The sequence below is a fragment of the Pteropus vampyrus genome, unplaced genomic scaffold (assembly GCF_000151845.1).
Source record: "Pteropus vampyrus isolate Shadow unplaced genomic scaffold, Pvam_2.0 Scaffold167, whole genome shotgun sequence".
Taxonomy (NCBI): Eukaryota; Metazoa; Chordata; class Mammalia; order Chiroptera; family Pteropodidae; genus Pteropus; species Pteropus vampyrus.
In genome coordinates this window covers 3,401,598-3,423,413 of record NW_011888948.1, presented here as the reverse complement: position 1 = coordinate 3,423,413, position 21,816 = coordinate 3,401,598, and the positions used below count along the sequence as shown (strand labels likewise).

General features: G+C 36.9%; 1 protein-coding gene across 2 annotated transcripts in view; it reads right to left on the bottom strand.

Annotated features, from left to right (window-relative positions):
• Window positions 1-21,816, bottom strand: part of LOC105298899 (phosphatidylinositol 3,4,5-trisphosphate 3-phosphatase TPTE2-like) — a 72,678-nt gene that overhangs the window by 21,921 nt on the left and 28,941 nt on the right. For both annotated transcript variants that reach the window (XM_011370361.2, XM_011370362.2), the window contains 3 exons: window positions 7,084-7,145; window positions 5,335-5,415; window positions 1,958-2,063 (listed from right to left, as the gene is read on the bottom strand). In XM_011370361.2, the coding sequence (XP_011368663.2) occupies window positions 1,958-2,063; window positions 5,335-5,415; window positions 7,084-7,145 (249 nt within the window). The remainder of the gene's footprint in view (window positions 1-1,957; window positions 2,064-5,334; window positions 5,416-7,083; window positions 7,146-21,816) is intronic.

The window sequence follows — 21,816 nt, the reverse complement described above, 5'->3', positions numbered from 1 at the left end:
TGCAGTATACACACACACGCACACACACACACACGCACACACACACACACGCGCGCGCGCGCACAGCGGAATATTACTCAGGCATAAAAATTGAAATCTTACCGTTTGCAATGACATGGATGGATCTAGAGGGTATTATGGTAAGTGAAATAAATCAGACAGAGAAAGACAAATACTATATGATTTCATTTATCTATGGAATGGAAGAACAAAATAAACAAACAAAATAAAAACACTCATATATACAGAGAACAAATTGGGGATTGCTAGATGGGTGTGGGGTTAGGGGACTGTATAAAAAAGCTGAAGGGATTAAGAAGTACAAAATAGTCATGGGGTTGTGAAGGACATTATAGGGAATATAGTCAATAATATATTAATAATTGTGCATAGTGCCAGGTGGATACTAGACTAATCGAAGGGATTAGTTAAGTATATAGATGTCTAACCACTATACTGTACACCTGAAACTAATAGAAATAATATTGAATACAACCCTAATTGAAAAATAAAAAAATACTTAGAGTTTTGTATAGATATTGTTATTCTCATTGGTAACAAAGAGGAAATTTGGGCAGAGTATAAATTCAGGTACAGTACAGGCCCTCACACCACTGAGCTGTTTTTATAGTTGGGAAGAAGCTGCTCCAACAGCCAACTGTGTTGCCTCTCTCACTACAGAGTAAAGCAGTCTAGCTCTTTTTGCAGGACTCTGCTGAGTTGGACGGGAAGGGGAGCAAGGCACTGCTGTTCCCCTACCTTCTACCATAGGCCTGGCTCTATTTTGGAGAGGTCTGACAAGAGTTGGGGTTCCATTAGGATCCCATATAACCCTCTCTGTCATAATTCCCATACATCCTATGACACAGTCATGATGATTTTTGTAGAGGACTCTGCTGTCTACAAAGCCTTTTCACAAGCAATTGCTCATTTATATGCACAGGCAGCCTCCTGCCACAACAAGCTGTGTTTCAATGGTCTGCCTGTACAAAGCTTATATGGAAATCTAGAACAAAATTTCCCACAGAGGCTATGTTACTGGGCTGAAGTTGTTTTCAGAAACCTATGTAATCTGTGGTAATCCATTAAAATTCCTCACCGCCAATAAGAAGTGTTGATGATACGGGTATGCATGTGGGGTGGGGGTGGGGCTATGTAAATAAATTGAAAAAATTTTATATTTTAAGTAACAATTTTAATTTATTTTCTGACTATGCTGTTTTAAAATACATTCTAAAGACTTTTTTTTAAATTTCTGAATAATTAGATGAAATGTTTTAAAATATATGTTTAGATCTTATTTTGTGTGACTCCTCAAAAGACTTAACACACTGGGCCATCTGGGTGGATGCCAACGTCCTGGTACCATACCAAACCGCAAGAGTCCCAGATCTTTACAATTCCTCGTGGTCCATAGTCTGGCTGCTGCTTTAAAGAATGGAAAGCCTCATCCCCTGCGCTTCCTCTGCAAAGCCAAATGAGGCCCCATCTTGTCCACACTGACACATCCTTGCTTTCTCACCTCTCCTAAAAGTGAGCTTTGCAGGGAAGCAAGGTGGGTGATTGATAGAAAAATAGAGACATGGGACTTGAGGCCAATTCCTCTCCCCACCACTCTTTCTTTCCTTTCTCAAGTCCCATAGATAGATGGATGATCAGACCAATTTCCTATCCCATTGGTTGATGGTGGATCCGAGTCTCTCTCCTTATATTCCTGAAACAGATAGTCAGGTCTTTTAAAGTTTATAAGGATTTTTATTTGTGGTAATAATTGGTAACAGCTAGGAGGCTGGAAAGCCCCCCACAGAGTCCAGGTTTCCCCCAACTCTTTCCATGTTCATGCAGATTTACGTAAGGAAGACCTATGTGCTGTCCCCCTAGGAAGCTTTTCTTGACCCCTAGGCTGGACAGGGCGCAGTCTCTGGCCCAATTCTCCAATAATACATAAAGCACTTACCATGTATTGAATAAATAATAATTTTTTTTATCGTGAGTATTTTTCTTGGAGGAAGAGTCAAATTGTAGATATTTTTCACATCTGCAAAATATCCAACATATCTATTCTGAAAAACAACAGAAGCCTCGATTTAAGTGAAAACGAAAAGCCAGCACTTCTTAATTTTTTATTTTTTTACATTGAACTTAAGGAGAGTAATTCATTACTAAGGAAATATTTATTGGTGCCATTATATAACTAGGTATTTTTATGGATGTTGCCTCGCAACTGAAAAAACACTACGGGGAAGTAATAAGAAAGGAATCAGGAGTTGCTTACAGGCTGATATTATTGAGAGGGCCACTAACCAGAACCAACAAAACAGCTACAACATTATAGAGAGATGCAGTGAACTGCATCTGGGAACAAACATATCTGAGGGTAAAAGCTTATTTGTGACGGAGTAAAGGAAGGTTTATGGTTTGGTGGCGAGTAGCCTCCTAGGTATGAGAGAATAGCAGATGTGAAAACTCAAAAGGAAGACCTCTGTAGGCCAGTGGTAGATACATATTCTTTTCTTGTCTCTGCCCACTGGAGTTTCTTCATTTTCCATTTCCCCAATTCTATTTTTGCAACGAAGACCTGGGAATTCTCTTAGTCTAGTCCTTCTCCTGTGGCAAGCTGCTCACTCTTCTTAAAGAGTTCTGGTACTGAATCGACTGGACTCAGAAGTTCACAGACTCTTCCCCATCTGTCAGGAAGTGTTAATAAAATTAAGTGGCCCTTTCCATTGGAAAGGGCCAGTTAAGAGAAAGGCTTGTGCAGATTTTTAACTCAGGAGTGGATGAAATGTAGTCCATATAGAATGGCTGGCAGTGCAGGGTCATAATGTGATAGTATCTGAGCAACACCAACCCACACAGGGAACTCCGGGGCCTTGCCAACACAGCTTTCAAACCTAGGCAGAGCCCTACATTGCTATCCTAGTGAATCAGAAAAGATTCTGTTGTAACCTAGGATGTGCCAGTTCTGGACTAAAGTTAGAGAAACGGTGCATGACTGCAGAAGAAATGGAGAAAGAGAGATGTACAAGAAGAGTCCTGGAAGGAGTTACATCTAACATTCCCTTGGCTCCTAAACCCAGATTCTCTACCCGTTACTTAAGGCTTATAACCCACCATGGCCTTCAAGCTGCTTTGCTCTCACTCTTCCTTCTCTTACAGACTAAAACAACAGGGGCCTGTAGCAGGAGTTAACAAAACCAACATATATTTAGTAAGCACTTGTTACAAACAGAAGAGATACTTTGTGAAGGCATTTTGGGATGTCTAGGGTGGAAATGTGGGTAAGACATGGGCTTTGACTGCAGAAGGGGTAGAGAAGTCACCACTGCAAATAGCTAGAGAATAATGTAAAGTAAACTAGTCTCTAAAAGAAACACAAAAGGCTACAAGAATTGAAAGAGCAGGAGACTGCTTCAGGCTCGGAAGGGCAAGGGACTTCAGGAAAAGGGGCCCGTGTGAACAGTGGCATGTGGGTATAAAGTGCTGGCAGGCTGGAAAACAGCAAACGGTCCGAAAGTGTTAGAGTGTGGGGCATGTGAATGCAGTTAGTGGTAGAAATAGTTGGAAAAATCAAATCTTAAATCTTGAGTGCCAGGTTAAAACATTTATATGTGTTGCCATTGGCAATCAAAATCCATTAAGAATTTAGAGCATGGAAATAGCATGATTAGAGCTGAGCTGTGCTTCAGTAAGTTCATGCATTGTTTTTAGCCTATGGCCTATTGCTACTTTTTTTTTTCTTTTTGCTTGGGGATGGCAGAAAAGTTTCATGGGATAAGGCTCAGTTTTTTTGCCTCAAACTAAATGTCTGGAGCCAGCAGTTATAGTGTTCTGCTTTGCACTTCACATCACTTCACCCAAAGAACGCTTTCATTCACAGCCACATCCATTCTATTTAAGAATTCCCAACCAGCTTTCACTTCAGTTTGAGGGGTAATATAGATTATAGATCAGAAGCTGTGCACAGAATGGGAAAATAACAGGCTTCAGGGTCTGACAGATCTGGATTTGAGTCCTTGTTTCAAAAAGTTAATTTCCCTGAACCTCAATTTCCAAATTTGTAAAATAGGAATCATAATGATATCTAATCACAGAGTTATTGAGAATATTAAATAATATAATGAATGTAAAACCCTTAGCAAGGTTTAAAAAAGTCAAGTATGCTGTAAACTCTATAGGATGAATATCCTGGTCCTGCAGCATATTACAAGAGAAAAAAAAAGAGGCAAGAAACCTATAAACTACAAGAGATTTGAGAGACACAGTAACCAAGTGAAACGTCTGGCCCTTGTTTGGATCCTGACTGAAATAACTTAATTTTTAAAAGATTTTAAGATAATGATGGAAATTTAAACATGAACTAGACTTTTAATATTATTAAGATATTATTATTATCATACTTCTAGATATGATACATAGTTTTAAGAGGTTTTTACTTTTTGAATCTTTTTGTTAGATGTCATACTAAATTACTTGTGAGATAAAATAATCTGATGGCTGGAATTTCCTTTAAAAAAAATCCAGGTTTAGAGAAAGAGGAGAGAGAGAGAGAGAGAGCGAGAGAGAGAGTAGAGTGGGGAGGAAATGGATGAAACATGGTAGGCCGCATGAATAAGTGATTGTTAAAGTGATGTAATAAGTTTGAAATTTTCCATAATAAAACATGTTTAAAGGGAAAAATTAGAGTGATAACATATATTTCACATGAATTATCTAAGTATTAAATGAGATAATACATTTACAAGTGCAATATATTAGTGTATAATAGTGTCTGGTATATAATAGGTTTTTGAAAAATGTTAATTTTCTCCTTTCCCCCCAAAATACAGCCCCACTCTGTCTCTCTGTCTGTCTCTGACTCTGTCTCTGTCTCTGTCTCTCTCTCTCTCTCTCTCTCACACACACACACACACACACACACACACACACACTCATGATATTTCACAAGGGTTGAATTGCCCTAATTGGGAGGTGTAAAAGACTCAGCTCCTCTCCATAGGAAATACATGGCTGATGACTTTAAATAGTCTTCAGGGATCTGAAACCTTAGTAATTAGACATTCCTGCTTTGGGAAGGGAATCAGCTCCTGAACTCCATAATCAATAAGCAACAGAAAATGGAAAGCAGAATGTTCTGGGGTAGAACCCAATGCTTACAAAACTCAGGCAGTGCCTGAGGTATGGCTCTCAACCATGGGGAGGGATTAAGCCCTGTCACAGGGCACCCAAGTGCTAGTGCCTGATCAACAAAAAGAATCTAAAATGAAACTAAATAATAGGTGTCAATCTTAATCCCATTACCCAGAGAACCCCCTTCCTAAAAAGAAAACTTACCTGAGAAGGTGTTTCTACTCCCTGGAATTTAGTGCTGGAGGTTTTATCTGTTCGTCGTTCTCCAAAATAATAAAGGCTGTCCTATAGAAATGGGGACAATTCAATCATTGTTCATCTGCACTTTCAGGCATTCTTAAAGTTTCTAAGGGCGCATTATTTTCCTAAGTCAGAGGTCTTTGGGCAGAAGCTTCCCAAAATAACAAAATTAACAAAGCCACATTAAGGCCTGCTCTCATTCAAAGATTCATAAAGACGTGGGATTTTAGAGATGGAAAGACCTTAGAGATCATTTGGTCCTTCTTCCTACCTTTCCATTTTACAAATGGAGAAGACTGAGACCAAAAGAAAACCAAGTGACCTGTCACAGAGATGTATGCAGCCACTTTGAGAAAGCACAGGCCTAGAGCACAGGTCTCTGATCTCAGTCTAAGGCTCTGGATCAATGGCTTCAGACGGTTTATTTTTAAAGCTACAATCCACATTAATAAACCTAGGAGATACCTAAACACAACTGAAACAAAAGTTTCACAAAACAATATTTACTTCTTGATATTTTCCAATCTATTCCATTAAAAAAAATACTAGTCACAAATCAATAAGCTGATTTTACAACTCTGATAGATTGTGATCCATAGTTTGAAAAATGTTGTCCTAGAACATCCATTTTCATGACCTGTGTGTCACAAATTAGAAAAAAAAGAAAATGATAGAATTAAGAGTGTTGAGCATTGTGCATAACACAGTTTCTCTTAACTAGATTGCAGGCCAGGTGAGGAGCAGAGCTACTAGGAGTGTGTCCTCTAAGAAGTAACTTCTCAACAAGATCATGGCAGGAAAAACGACTGAGCATCCTGTTTTAAGAAGCAGAGAAAGCCCATCCTGTCTTCTCCGAAATTTCCAGGGGCAGAGACCCCACAGATATTGACTATGCAAAGATAATAGCATTCAGGAGAGACTTTGTTTTGAGTTGGAAAAAGCTACCTTTTATCCATCTAGCACTTCTAAAGATGTTCAGGGTCTTTAGAACAGTGGTCCCTAACCTTTTTGGCACATGGGACCAGTGCTCCTATGAGAATCTAATGCCTGATGATCTGAGATGGAGCTGAGGTGGTGATGCTAGCGCTGGGGAGCGGCTGCAAATACAGATGAAGCTTCACTTGCTTGCCCACCGGTACTGGTCCGCAGCCCAGGGGTTGGGGAGCCCTGCTTTAGAGAACTTATCTAATCAATCTTGATACTATTCTAGTGAGAAAGGAGGAAGTCTCACAATTGGTGGGAGTAAGAGCAGGCCAGACTAGGTGAGGCAAGCGAAGCATCTTGACTGCTGAGTTTTTTCTGCACTTGCATAACTCAGTGACTTTACTCATCTCACCTTAATCTTGCCCCTGTCTTTAAAATGTCCTGTCTTTAAAATGTTGATGTTGTATACATCATGGATTTTTTGCATTAATTTTGATTCTAAAAATACTGCATTCGAATATTATTTATCTTATGAGACTTTTGGCATTCTTTTAAATTTGTGCCCAAGGTGAGTGTCTTATTGACCATACCCTAGTCCTGACCCAGAGAAAGAGGTATCTAGGTCAGTTAATAACTAACACAAGTTAAATAAAGAAGTAGTAAGACCAGGATTTCTAATAACAGCCTCTCTAATTACAATTTCATTAAGTACCATGACTCATGATCTTATCCTACTAGTGATGTTTCAGAACCAGCATAAGACAAAATTTATAGTAGCATCTTTCATACCTCTGCAGTTTTAAATATTTCACTGACAATTAGGCAGACACACACCATAGTTCCAGTTCTTCCTAGAAAAGGAAAAAAGTTATTTGATGAAGCCTTGATCGTGGTAGTACTTGGCATAAAAATACTCTTAGAAATATTAAGAGTTCATTTTGGCTGGATTTTCTTTTGCTCTGAAAGTGCTTGTTCAGAAATTTTCAATTCAGAAATAGCCAAAGCTGTTTCACTGCCCTGAGGTTCCACCTGGAATTCTTCCTAACCATGTGCATGAATGCTCATGTGCTTGTGTCCATTGTTCACTATTGCTGGGGGCTGCAGTCATATGCAGAGGCAATCCCCTCCACTCTAGGACTCTAATGCTAAAGAGCCACTCACCAATTTAGAATTAATTACACACTCTGTTTTTCTAACTAATATCAATAAAAGAACATAGTTAGAACCCAAAATACCATCTAACATTTACAATGCTCATTTTCATTCCATTTTAGTTTTTAAGTGTGTTACAAAACATATATAAAAATAGAGAACAGTGTAATGAATGTCCATATATCTGTTCCCAAGATTCCATAATTTCATTTTATATTGTTGCACTTGTTTAATTTCTCTCACTTCCCTCCCTTCTTCCCTCTCTCCCTCACTCTTTCTTCCTCCCATCTCTCTTTCTTCTATAGAATTCTAAAGCAAACCTTTGATTTTATGTCATTTCATCTTCAAAGTCACTTATGTTTTATTCCAATTTATATTTTTGTCCTTCCATACAAAACTTGAGTTAAAAAATATGTTGCTTTTTTCATTTTTACAATGATCTGTAGCTTTTGTCTACCAGTATATGTTGAACTTATTTTATATAATTCCAAACTTATCCTTTTAACTTGAGATGTACTCTATTTTCTATTCTATCTTTTTTAAATGAACTACTAAACTTATTTTGCAACCTATAATTTGAAAACCACTATTCTAAGCCACGTACATCCAAAGAGAATTTTGTACCACCTTGTGCTGTGATAAACAAAAATTTCTTGCTAAAGGAGGCTACTGACCATTAATAACTTGGCTTTCAGTTGTATAGACTGTTAACATTTTAGTTTTGGAGGACATCTCTCGGTCTCTATAACTTTGATATTTTCTCATTTGAAAAAACTTTTGCAGATTCATATCCTTGTGGTTGTGGATAGGTACAACTGCAAACATAGTAGATGTCCTCTTATCCAATCAAGTCAGGTACAGCAGGGAATCATAAAAATGATATTGTTTTCAATATTTTATTTTAACTTAAAACATAAATGTACATTTATTCACTAAACTTCTGATATTGGACAAAGGTTTTAACTTTTTAAAGTATTAACCCTCCCCCACCAACACACACATTCCAACTGGAGGTCTTTCATGGAAAGGCCAGGCTCATGGTATAAACCACGGCATCCTCTATAATTTTTAGTTTCAGATTCTTTAAAGCAATCTAGGTACATAATTCTTCTAGATTTTACTACTGGAATTTTTCCCTCAATGTTTTACATTAGTCTTATTTGCATTTAACTCAACTTCAATTTTAGTTATAGCCATTCAACTTCATTGAATCTTCTTGGAACATTCAACTTAGGTTTCATAACACTATAACTCTTACCGTTCATTCTGATATTTTATAGATCTATATAATACTTGATTATTTGACATAAGTATAATAACAAGTGGAAGTGGCAGTCACTGGTGGAAGTAGAAACATTAGATGGAATTAGATGGAAGTCAGTAAGAAAGCTGATGTCAGCAGAAGCATTGTGTGCCTCTCAATGTAATACAATTCTTGGCTTTTATAATGATAATAACTAACATTTGGGTAATGCTTTACAGATCTCATATAATCTTTGCAACTACTCTGTGAGATAAATAACATGGTATAACAAAAGAGAAACTGAGATTCTGCAAGTTTAAGAAATTTTCACATAGTCAAATAGCAAGATATATTAATGACAGCTTATATGACCTTTTACAGTAATTCTTAAGCTTTGTTGTTTCTCAAGCTATGTCCATCACCTCTCCCCACAATGCAGAACTTATAATCTAAATTCTTGAATCTTTAAGCAGAACACTGAGGTGATCTTGTAGAAACCAAGAATGGTAGGTGTGTGTGTGTGTGTGTGTGTGTGTGTGTGTGTCTGTGTGTGTGTGTGTCTGTGTGTGTATCCTTTAGAGTTGTTTAAGGCACTTAAAATGTAACCAAAAGAATTGCTTATTCGAGATATTCAGACCAAAATAGCCTTTTGTCAGTTCGACTGCCTCATCTTGTACAATGAACATCTCAAATGAAGATGTACTTTGTAGTATTCATTAAAAGACTTTGAAAGAACTAGAGAATCTTAAACTTTCACCCCTACTATTTAAATAAAAACATGCACATCGTATGCCTACTAGAAAAAAGCAAGAAAGATAGGTTTGCTGTTAAAAACTCATAGTATAGGGTTGATAGATAATAATAATGGTCAACATTATTGAGCCATTTCCACTTCTTACCAGATACTTTTCACATTTCATTTAATCCCCATAGAGTGACTATGAGGTTGGCACTGTCGTCATCCACATTTCACATGTTAGAAAACTAAGGCATGGTAAGTTTAAGTATTTTGCTAAATGCCACACAATTGTTTAATGGCATAGTTGAGATTTGAACTCAGATATGTTATTTCAAAGCCTATGTGTTTAATCACTATGTTCTGATATTTGGAACTTTTCAACTTTCTTTTTCTCTTTCAAACAGACAAAAAAGAACATTTGAAAAGGATAGTCAAAACATTGGTGAAAGACATCTATAAAAAGAGCTGAATAATCTATGAGAGTTCTCAGTTAATTCTAGTTCTTGGACCCAGTAGACTTTATACCCAGAAAACTTAGAATTCCTTATTGGACAAACTTGCCAAAGAGATGGCTCGCCATGGTAGAGAAGATGAGAGGTGCCTAGAACTGATTTCTAGAACTGATTTCACTTCCTACTTTAAAAATCATGAAGTGGAAGATTTCTACAATTGTAACCTTGGTGTTAAATCAGGGAGAAATTTTAACGCAGATATACTTAAAAGGATTGGTTGTGTGCACATAGATGAAGAAAAGCCATGATCACTCAGGTCCAACATGAATTTTCCAAGTCCTGACAGATTTACTTCATTTATTTTTTGATGTTTTCATGATATTCTTTATACTTTCTGTCTGGACTCCTTGTATGACATCTCTGCTCAATATCATTTTATTAATAAGATCTTCTTTGACCATCTACATATCAATTAGCAACCTCTCCCTCACTTCATATTCTCCTTATTTTTTTAAGTTGCATGTGTCACTATATAATACATATTATTTTTTTCTTTGTAACCAATAGAATGTGGTCTCCGTGGGAGAATGTATGTGTCTGTTTAGTACACTACCGCATACCCTGCATCTAGACAGTATCTGGTGTTCAATACATAAATGAATGACTATATCTACTGTTTCAATTTATCATGACATCCAGTCTCATGACGACTCTTTTTTCTCATTTTGTTTTCACCTCCTCATCCACCTAGGTGCACAATGGACAATTTCAATATTTGTTTTACCAATACAGAACAACATTGCCGACATTGCCTTTCTTGTTTCTGGGTCCTTTTGCTGTACTCACCCTGTAAAAACCTAACACTGGATTAACTAGGGCACCCACTCCCTCCATTCCTACACCAGAAATAGAGACATCAGAGATGCTGAGAGCTGCTAAAGAGAAATCACACAACTTTTCATATTGCTAATAATGTAAATTAATGATCTTAAGCTAGGTCCTTAGTATAGACACTTCTATATGTTGCTAGTCAATACCTTTTCTTGGTTTCTTTAAAATCTGGTTAAAATTTCTCCTACATTCCTTAAGTTTCCAACTCAACTACCTTCCCACTGACTCTTAGTTTGTGTCTTCATTTCTTTTTCACAGAGGCAAGATCTCCCTTATCTTGTTGCCTCCCTGAGTGCCCCCTACAAGCTTCCAGTGCCTACATCTGTCTTTTCCTCTTCTCGCTTGTGGGGACTTTCTCCTCTTAATTCAGCTAACCTCCACTTAGGTTCTGGACTCCATCCTTTTCTCTCAACTCAGTGTCTTGACTTCTTCAGTCTTCACTTTCTGTATCTTCAATTTCTCTCCGTCTCTCTGTCTCTCCCCCACCCTTCCCTTGGCAAATAAATTAGTCAGGTCCCGTCACCCTATCTTATAAACAACACTCTATTGGCCCCAACTGCCTAAACAGTTAACTTCTCTCTGTCCTTTCACAGCCAAGCTCATTGAATACCTAGTCTATACTGGCTATTGCCACTTCCTCCTCATCAATGATCCTAGTGCTGGATATCTTTAGAATCCTTTTAAACAATTATAATAGCTACCATTTAGTCACTGTTTACTATGTATCAGATGTTCTACTATACATTTTAATATGCATGATCTCATTTTAGTTTCATGACAATCCTCTATGATAGGCATTACAATTCCCACTTTACAGATGGGAAAAGGGAGGCTTAGAATTGTTGTGTAATGCACCCAAGTGGGTTAGCAATGGTTCTAGGATTTAAATGTAGGACAGTTTAATGCGAATCATCACACTATTAGCATTGGCATAATAGTAGACATACTTTGAGGAACACTGTTCTATAACATTTGTTAAGTTTTTATTGCTTTCCAATTTTATTTTAAAATGCTATCTTACAGTAATTATTTTTTATCTTTTTTTACATTGTACAATTCAATGAGTTATTTTCCAATTATAGTTGGCATACAATAATATATCTCCATGACTATTTTGTATCTGTCCATTTGTACTTCTTAATCCCTTTGCCCTTTTTCACCATCCCCTCAACCCCGCTTCCCATATAGTAGCCTTCAAATTTTCTTTGCATCTATGGGTTTGTTTCCATTTTTGTTGTCGTCATTTATTTTGTTCTTTAGATCGGACATGTGTGTGAAATCATGTAGTATTTGTCTTTCTCTGACTTCATTCAGCGCAATAACCTCTAGGTCCATCAAGGCAATATATTTTTCAATGCCCTTCCTTTTAGTCTGTGTGTGTCTCTGAATCTGAAGTGGGTCTCCTGTAGACAGCATCTATATGGGTCTTATTTTCTCATCCATTCAGTTTCCCTGTCTTTTGGTTAGAGCACTTAATTCTTTTCCATTCGAAGTACTTTTTCATAAATATGTAGTTATCATCATGCTTTATTCATGTTTTTGATATATGTTTTTTCTTCTTAAAGAAGTTTCTCCAACAATTCCTGTAATACTGGCTTGGTATTGATGAATTCCTTTGGCAGATTTTTGTCTAGGAAGCTCTTTATCTGTCTTTGACTCTAAATGGTAGCTTTGCTGGATAAAATATTCTTGGTTGTAGATCCTAGGTTTTCAACACTTTGAATATTTTGTGCCAAACCCTTCTGTCCTGCAAAGTTTCTTTTGAGAAACCGGCTGCCAGTCTATGGGATCTCCCTTGTAGGTAACTAATTGCTTTTCTCTTGCTGCTTTTAAGATTATATCTTTGTATTTAACTTTTGGCATTTTAATTATGATGTGTCTTGGTGTGGGCCTCTTTGGGTTAATTTTTGGGGAGACTCGCTGAGTTTCCTGGGGTTGTATGACTGTTTCCTTCACCAGGTTAAGGAAGTTTTCCATCATTATTTCTTCAAATACATATTCAACTTCTTATTCTCCCTCTTCAGGTACTCCTATCACATGGATGTTGTTACCCTTAATTTTGTCCTGTAGGCTCCTTGAATTATATTCTTGGTACTTTTTTCTTGCCATTCTGGTTGGGTGTCCTTGGCTTAACCATCCTCTACATCAGTGTTTCGATTCTATTCTTCCTCCACTCTGTTGTTTCTCTCTAATATACTCTTCATCTCATATAATGTATTTTTCATTTCCGACTGGTTCCCTTTTACAATTTCCATTTTCATTTTTATGTTTGTTATCTCTTTGTTAAAGTTCTCACTGAGTTCATGTACATTTTCCTTAATTTCATTGAGCATCTTTATAACCAGTATTTTGAATTCTGCATCTGTTAGATTGCTTGACTCCATTTTTCCCTGATCTTTGTTTTGTTCTTTCATATGGTTTCTGCTTCTTTGTCTTCCTATTTTGGCTGCCTTTCTGTGTCTGTTTCTATGTGCTAATCAAAGCTCCTAAGTCTTTTGGTCTTATTAGTGTGGCTTTGTATAGTAGGTGTCCAGTGACACAGTTCTCAAAGGAGTTCAGCTGCAGGCCAGGTTTAGCCCAAGCCAGTGCCCCTCCAAAGCTACCTCTTAAGATTCATTAAATATTCCACAGATGCTGTGCTAATAGTTGCCTAAAGAAGCCACACCAGAAACAGGTCAGCTGCCACCAGTGTGAGTCTTGGCACTGCTCAGCAAGTGGCTCAGGACTTGCCAAGGTTACAACTGGATGTGGCTTGGGTGGGGCCGCAAGTTGGGGGAGGTGGAGTTTCAGGAAATCCCCCTGGTGAAGTGACCTCTGTTATCCAGTTTGATGAAGTCTCAGCTATGGCAGCACTGCGTCCACACACTGGGAGCGGGGAGCAATGGATACCACCAGCATTTCTGCTTGGGAGAAAGCCTCTCTTTGTTTCTCGCTCCAACAACTCAGTGTCCCCCTGTAAGTCTCTGGTGTTCCTCAAGCAGCAGACCAGCACTGGTGCTCAGAGTAAACAGGTCAGTCACCGCAAAAATCTCATCATGGACACGGCCCCTTTAAAAAGAATGTCAGCAGCTGCTGACTGCTGCTGCCATAGCCTCTGTCCCACTCAAACTCTCAGGATGGGGCAGCCTGGCATCTTCGCCCTTTCCTACCTCTTACCATTGCAGGGTGATTTCTTATTTCTCTCCCTAGTTGTAGGGCTTCTGTTCATATAGACTGCCAGGTGACTCTCCTTGCTGTTTGCTCTGTGTTTCCATCTCAACTTTGATGTGGATGCAAGACGGATGAATAAAACCTCCATTATCTATGCCATTTTGCCCAGTTTCCTTATCTTTTTAAAGTAGATATCACAGTAGATCTGTTTAAGTTTATAAAATTAATCAATCAATTTATCTACCTAAGTTTTGAGCTTCTTTATATCTCACTGATGTGACTGCCTTTTCCAGTCACCAACAGGCTTGCTTGACTCCCTGTTTTTTCAGCATTTCTTCACTGTACCTGGATCACAGTTTTTGAATTTTCCTTTGTTGCACTTTTTTTTCTTCATTTCATGTATTTTGTTATTTATCTGGCAAATCTGGCAAGGAGATTTCTCTTCCACCATTTTCCCATAGGTGAAAAATATTTATTCTAGAAAATAAGAAATTCTAAAGACTCTTCCTTTACAGACCCACAGAGAATATTAAATCTGAGTACTATTTGCATTAGAGTTCAGAAAATATAACAAAGATGATTCAAAGTTAAAAAGACTATTTCTACATAGATGGTGTCAAGATGATGGGTTGAGCATCAATGGTAGACTGAAAAACCTTCACCTCTGTATCAAACACATAGAAATGACACTGGAAAAACATGGCTTAATTAAAACATAAAAAGGCAAAGAAAACTCAGAGGATCAGAAATTGAGAGAATAATCAAACTGGTAAGTAAGAGTTAGAACCAAGAAACTCTAAATAAACTACTCTAAAGAAAAAAAGAGTGAGAGAATCTACAGAATGCAGGAGAGGAGATGAAAAGCAGCACAGAAAATTTGTGATAAGTGCAAAACACATAATTAAATGTCATAAATAAGTCCAAATATGTCAGCAATCATAATCAATACATTAAAAAAGGAGATACTGAAAGTGCATTTTTAATAATGTTATGTGCTATCTCAAGAGACATAGCTACACCAAAATGACACAGAAAGATTGAATATAAAATAATGAAAAATTTATAATAGAAATAACCCACTAAGAAGATATAATAATTATGTATTTGCAGGCACCTAATAGCACACCATGAAATATAAAAAGCAAAAACTGATAGAATTAAAAGAAGAAACCAGAGTGGACTTCCAGTCAAGATGGAAGAGTAGGTAAATGCTGTGCTTACCTCCTTCCATGACCACATCAAAACTACAACTAAATTATAGAATGACCATCATTGAGAACCACCTGAAAACTAGTGAACAGAAGTCTGATAACTAAGGATATAAACAAGAAGCCATGTCGAGACTGGTAGGTGAGGTGAAGACACAGAATGAGAAGGTTCTGCACATGCACAGTGTGGTGATAAAGAATCAGGAGGACTATTTTGGCAGTGGAGGACCATCTGAGGAGTAAGGGGGTTCCAGCCCCACACTGGGCTACCCAGCCCACAGTGCCAGTGTCAGGTAGAGGAGTCTACATGACATCTGGCTGTAAAAACCAGCAGGGATTGCATCCAAGTGAGATGGAGGGCCGTTGGAGTCCAAGGCATTCTCTTCAAAGGCCTACACATTAACTTGATTGCTCACAAACTCACTCACTTTGGGCTCCAGTGCAGGGGTTGCAGTTCAAAAAGTCCCAGGTACATACTGGGGGAAAATGGAATTGACTAGCTTCAGTGAAAAGTCTGGAGGGACAGAAGTTAAGGCAGCTCTCTCCGGGGCTAGACATACTGGCAGGCATTATTGCTTCTCTGTTGAGATTTACTCCCATATAGCTGGTAGGAGCAACCAGGTGCCAAATCTGTGCTTTCAATTAACCTGGCTAACACCATTCACCCTGCCTTGGTGATTCCCTGAGATTCCACCTCACTGAAGTCTTTCACACAGTATGAGCCTTTTCTGTTGGCTCCTCCACACAAGCAGCCTTCCTTGGCTCACAATGCAGACTTTCCTAAAATCATTCAAATGTCCACAAGCCCTACAAAGCAGTGGATGACCTAGTGTGCCCTGTACCTCTTGCTAAGAACCCCAAAACTGGAACAAGGGGTTACTGGTCTCAATTTGCATTGTAACTCCCATCGAAGTGGCCTCAAGCTTTCATAACCTGAGGTCAGTGTTGGCTTGGAACATAGCTTCAACTAAGTGGTCACAAGCTCAGCACAAGTGGTTCCTTCCCATCCTCAGCTCACTTTGTGGCACCCGCCAAAGAATGGCAAGCTCAACACTAGTGGCAGCTCACCTCAGTTCATAGCATAGCCTTCCCAAACACCTCCAAGCTCAGTGCAAGCACAATCAACAATGGATTACTTTGTAGCTCCCACCAGTTGCACAAAGCTGGGCACAAATGGCACCAAGCTGAGCTTGGCCTGCACCAAGGCCATCCTGAGGCTCTAGAATGAACATACTGAGTGGCCAGCTTCAGACTACACCGGAGCACCACCCAAACAGCTCCACAAATGACAAACATGAAGCGTGGACTTGGCTGCTACCAGAGCCCCTCTAAATCAACTTCTACCCCACACAGTAAGCCCATGCACAGTAGCTTATCCACTGTAGTCACAGTCAGCCATACAGCCAGTTACCCTGGGGATCAATCATGCCCACTGATGTGCCAACAACAATCAAGGCTCCACTACAAAAAGGGGGCATACACAACCCATACTAAGGATACCCCTGGAGCACCTGACTCAGGTGATCAGGGAGATTGTGCCACTGGGCCACACAAGACACCTTCTAAATAAGGCCACTTTGCCAAGACTAGGAGATGTAGCAAATCTACTTAATATGTAGAAACAAACACAGGGAGGCAGCCAAAATGAGGAGACAAAGAAACATGTCCTAAGTAAATAAACAGGATGAAACTCCAGAAATAGAACTAAAAGAAATACAGACAAACTATCTACCAGATATAGAGTTCAAAACACTGGTTATAAGAATGCTCAATGAACTTTGGGGAAGAGTAAATGAACTCAGTGAGAACTTTAACAAAGAGATAAAAGCATAAAAAAAAGAATCAGTCAGGAGTAAAGAATATAATAACTGAAATGAAATATACACTAGATGGAAGCAACAACAGATTAGGTGAACCAGAGGATCAAATAAATGATCTGGAAGACAGGTAGAGTAAAATACCCAATCAAAACAGAAAAATTATAAAATAAGTATGATATAAGAAACCTCTGGGACATCAAGCATACCAACATTCACATCAAGGGGATCCCAGAAGAAGAGAGAGAGCGGGGCATTGAAAATCTACTTGAAGGAATAATGATGGAAAACTTCCCTAACCTGGAGAAAGAAATAGACATACAGGTCCAAGAAGTGCAGAGAGTCCCAAACAAGATGAACCTAAAGAGGCCCATACCAAGATACATTATAATTAAAATGCAAAGTTTAAAGACAAAGAGAGAATCTGAAAAGTAGTAAGAGAAAAGATGTTAGTTACATACAAAGGAGTTGCTATAAGGCTGTCAGCTGATTCCTCAACAGAAACTTTGCAGGCCAGAAGGAATTTGCCCAAATAGTCAAAGTAATAAAAGGCAAATACGTACAACCAAGATCACTCTACCCAGTAAGGCTATCATTTAGAATTGAAAGAGAGATAAAGAGTTTCCCAGACAAAAAAAACCTAAACAGTTCATTACCACTAAATTAGTATTACAAGAAATGTTAAAGGGACTTCTTTAAGTAGAAAAGATTTTTAAAAATGAATAAAAACTATAGGAAAGAAAAAAATACTTACTGACAAAGGCAAACACTTAGTAAAAACAGTGGCTCAACCAACAATAAAGCTAGTACAAAGGTTAAAAGACAAAACTAGGAAGATTATGTGTAATTAGAGCAATAAATTAAGGGATAAACACAAACACATATATACAAAAGAAGTTAAAAACTAATAACAAAAACATAAACGTAGAGGTGAGTAAAAAATGTATCCATTTAAGGATGTGTTTGAACTTGAGCGACCATCAACTTAAGATAGACAGGTGTAAATACAGTTTGGTATATGGGAAGCACAAGCTAACCACAAACTAAAAATCTGTAAGATATATACAAAAAATAAAGAGAAAGGAATTCAAATATAACACTATAGAAAATCACCAACAAACAAGATAAGAGAGCAAGAGAATAAGAAAGGAACAGAGAACAACTACGAAACAATCAGAAAATAAGTAATAAAATAGCAATTCATATTACTTTACTGTAAATGGACTAAATGCTCTGATCAGAAGGCATAGAGTGGCTGAATGGATAAGAAAACAAGATCCATACATATGCTGCCTACAAAAGATCCACTTCAGATTGAAACACACACAGATTGAAAGTAAAGGGATGGAAAAAGATATTTAATGCAAATGCAAATGAAAGAATAATCTGGGGTAGCAATACTTATACCAATAAAAATAGATTTTTAAAAAAGGCTGTAACAAGAGACAAAGAAGGGCATTTCATAATGCTAAAGGGATAAATCCAACAAGAGGATATAATTTTTGTAAACATCTATGCACCCAATATAGGAGCACTTAAATATATAAAGCAAGTATTAATTAACATTAAAGAAGAAATCAATAGTACTTCAGTCATAGTAGAGGACTTTAACATCCCATTGACATCATTGGATAGATCACCCAGACAGAAAATCAACAGGGAAACAGTGGCCTTAAATGACACTTTAGACCTGTTGGATTTAATTGATATTTTTAGAACATTTCACCCTGAAGGAGCAGAATATACATTCTTTTCCTGTTCACGTGAAACATTTTCCAGGATTGACCATATTTTAGGTCACAAAACAAGTCTCAATAAATTTAAGAAGATTGAAATTATGTCATCTTCTCTGACCACAATGGTATGAAACTTGAAGTAAATTACAAGAAAACAGAAGAACACACAAATGCATGGAGGCTAAATAACGTACTACTAAACAATGAATTGTTTAACAGCATGATCAAGGAAGAAAACTGAAAGATAATTTGAGACAAATTAAAATAAAAATACAATGATCCAAAATCTAAGGAACACAGCCAGGGCAGTTCTAAGAGGAAAATTCATAGCAATACAGGTTTCCATTGAGAAATGAGAAAAATCTCAAATAAACAATCTAACCTAACACTTAAAGGAACTAGAAAAAGAAGGTCAAACAAAGCCCAAAGTGAGTAGAAGAAAGGAAATAATAAAGATCAGAGTGGAAATAAATGAAATAGAGACTAAAAACAATAGAAAATATCAACGAAACCAAGATCTGGTTCTTTGAAAAGATAAACAAAATTGATAAATCTTTAGTTAGACTCTTCAGGAAAAAAAAGTAAGGACCCAGATAAATAAAATTAGAAACGAACCAGGAGAAGTGACAACTGACACCAGAGAAATACAAAAGGTAATAAGAAAATACCATGTCAACAAACTGGAGAACCTGAGAGACATGGATAAGTTCATGGGAATATACAATCTTCATGATTGAATCAGGAAGAAACAAAAATTTGAACAGACCTATAAAAGCTAAAAATATCCAATCAGTTATCAAAAAACTCCCAACAAACATAAGCCTTGGACCAGATAGCTTCACAGAGAATTCTGCCAACCATTCAAAAATCAAAAAAAGATATTCAAAAAATATTTTTTAATTTCTTCAAATAATTGAAGAGAAGGAAAGGCTCTTGAACTCATTTGATGAGGTCAGCATTACCCTGGTAGCAAAATCAAAGACACTACAAAAAGAGAAATTATAAGCCAAAACCCTAATGAACATAATTAAAAATCTTCAATGAAATATTAGCGAACTGAATTCAGCAATACATTAAAATGGGCATACACCATGAACAAGTGGAATTTATTTCCAGTATGCAAGGTTGGTTCAATATTCACAAATCAACATGATAAACCACATAAGCAACATGAAGGATAAAAATCATATAAATATATCAATATATGGAGAAAAAGCATTTGACTAAATCCAACATTGATTTATGATAAGAACTCTCAGCAAAGTGAGGATAGAGGGAACATATCTCGGCATAATAAAAGCTTCATATGACAAACCCACAGCAGACATCATACTTAATGGTGAAAAGCTGAAAGTTTTTTCTTTAAAAAAAGACAAGGATGTCCACTTTCACCATGTGTATTTAACATAGCCTTGGAAGTCCTAGCCACAGAAATCAGAGACGAAAAAGAAACAAAAGTCATCTGAATTGGAAAGGAAGAAATAAATCTGTCATTTGCAGATGACATGACATTGTATGTAGAGAACCATAAAGATTCTACCAAAAAACTACCAAAATTAATAAAGTGAATTTAGAAAAGTAGTAAGATACAAAATTAATATTCAGAAATCAGTTACATTTTTATAAACCAATAAGAAACTGTCAAAAAAGAAATTAAGATCTTGAAATTATCATGCTAAGCAAAATAAGCAGACAGAAGACAGAAAAAGTTGAAAACCATATGATTTCACTTGTATTTGAGATATAAAATTGAAAGTAACAAATGAACAAGATGAACAAACAAACATTCATAGACACAGATAATAGTTTAGTGGTTACCAGAGGGAAAGGGAGGAGGGGGGGAGGTACATAAGAGTTAAGGGGGTCAGATACATGATGTGTTCACAACCCAGAAGGAAATTTCACTTTGGGTTGTGAACACACAATGCGATATACATATGAGGTATTATTGAATTATACACTTGAAACCTATATAACTTTATTAACCAATGTCACCTCAAGAAATTTAATTAAAAAATAAAATAAAAAAGAGAAATTAAGAAAATAATCTCATTTACAATTGCATCAAAAAGAAGAAAATACCTAAGAACAAATTTAACCAAGAAGGTAAAAGACCTGTACTCAGAAAACTATAAGACATTGAAGAAAGAAATTGAAGATACAAATAAATGGAAGGATACAACTTGCTGATGAATAGGAAGAATTAACATCATTAATATGTCCATACTATCCAAAGCAATCTATAGATTCAATGCAATCTCTGTCAAAATACCATTGGCATTTTCGATAGAACTAGAACAAATAATCCTGAAATGTATATGGAACCACAAAAGATCTCAAATACATAAAGCTATCTTGAGAAATAAGAATAAAGTTGTAGGTAACATGCTACCTAGTATCAAACTATACTACAAGGCTATAGAAATCAAAACAGGATAGTACTGGCGTAAAAACAGACACATAGAGCAACGGAACAGAATAGAGAGTCCACAGACAAACCCATACCTATATGATCCACTAATCTATGACAGAGGAGGCAAAAATATACAATGGGGATAAAGACAATCTCTTCAATAAATGCTGTTGGGATAACTGGACAGATACATGTAAAAAAATGAAAATTGAATCTGGATCACTTTATTATACCATATACAAGAGTAAACTTAAAATAGATTAAAGATTTAAATATAAGACCTGAAACCATAAAATTCTTAGAAAAAAACATAGGCAGTAAGTTATTTGACATCATTATTAGTAATATATATATTTTTTGGATATGTCTCCTTGGACAAGAGTAATACAAGAAAAAATAAACAAGTGGGACTACATCAAAATAAAAAGTTCTAGGACAGCAAAGGAAATCACCAACAAAATGAAAAGGCAACCTTTTGAATGGAAAAAGATATTTATTCCCCAATGATACATCTGAAAAGGGGTTAATATCTAAAATGTATAAAGAACTCATACAACTTAACAACAACAACAAATCTGATTTAAAAATGGGCAGAGAACTTGAATAGATCTTTCTCCAAAGAGGACATACAGATGACCAACAGACATATGAAAAGATGCTCAATATCACTAATCATCAGGGAAATGCAAAGTATAACCACAATGAAATATCAACTCACACC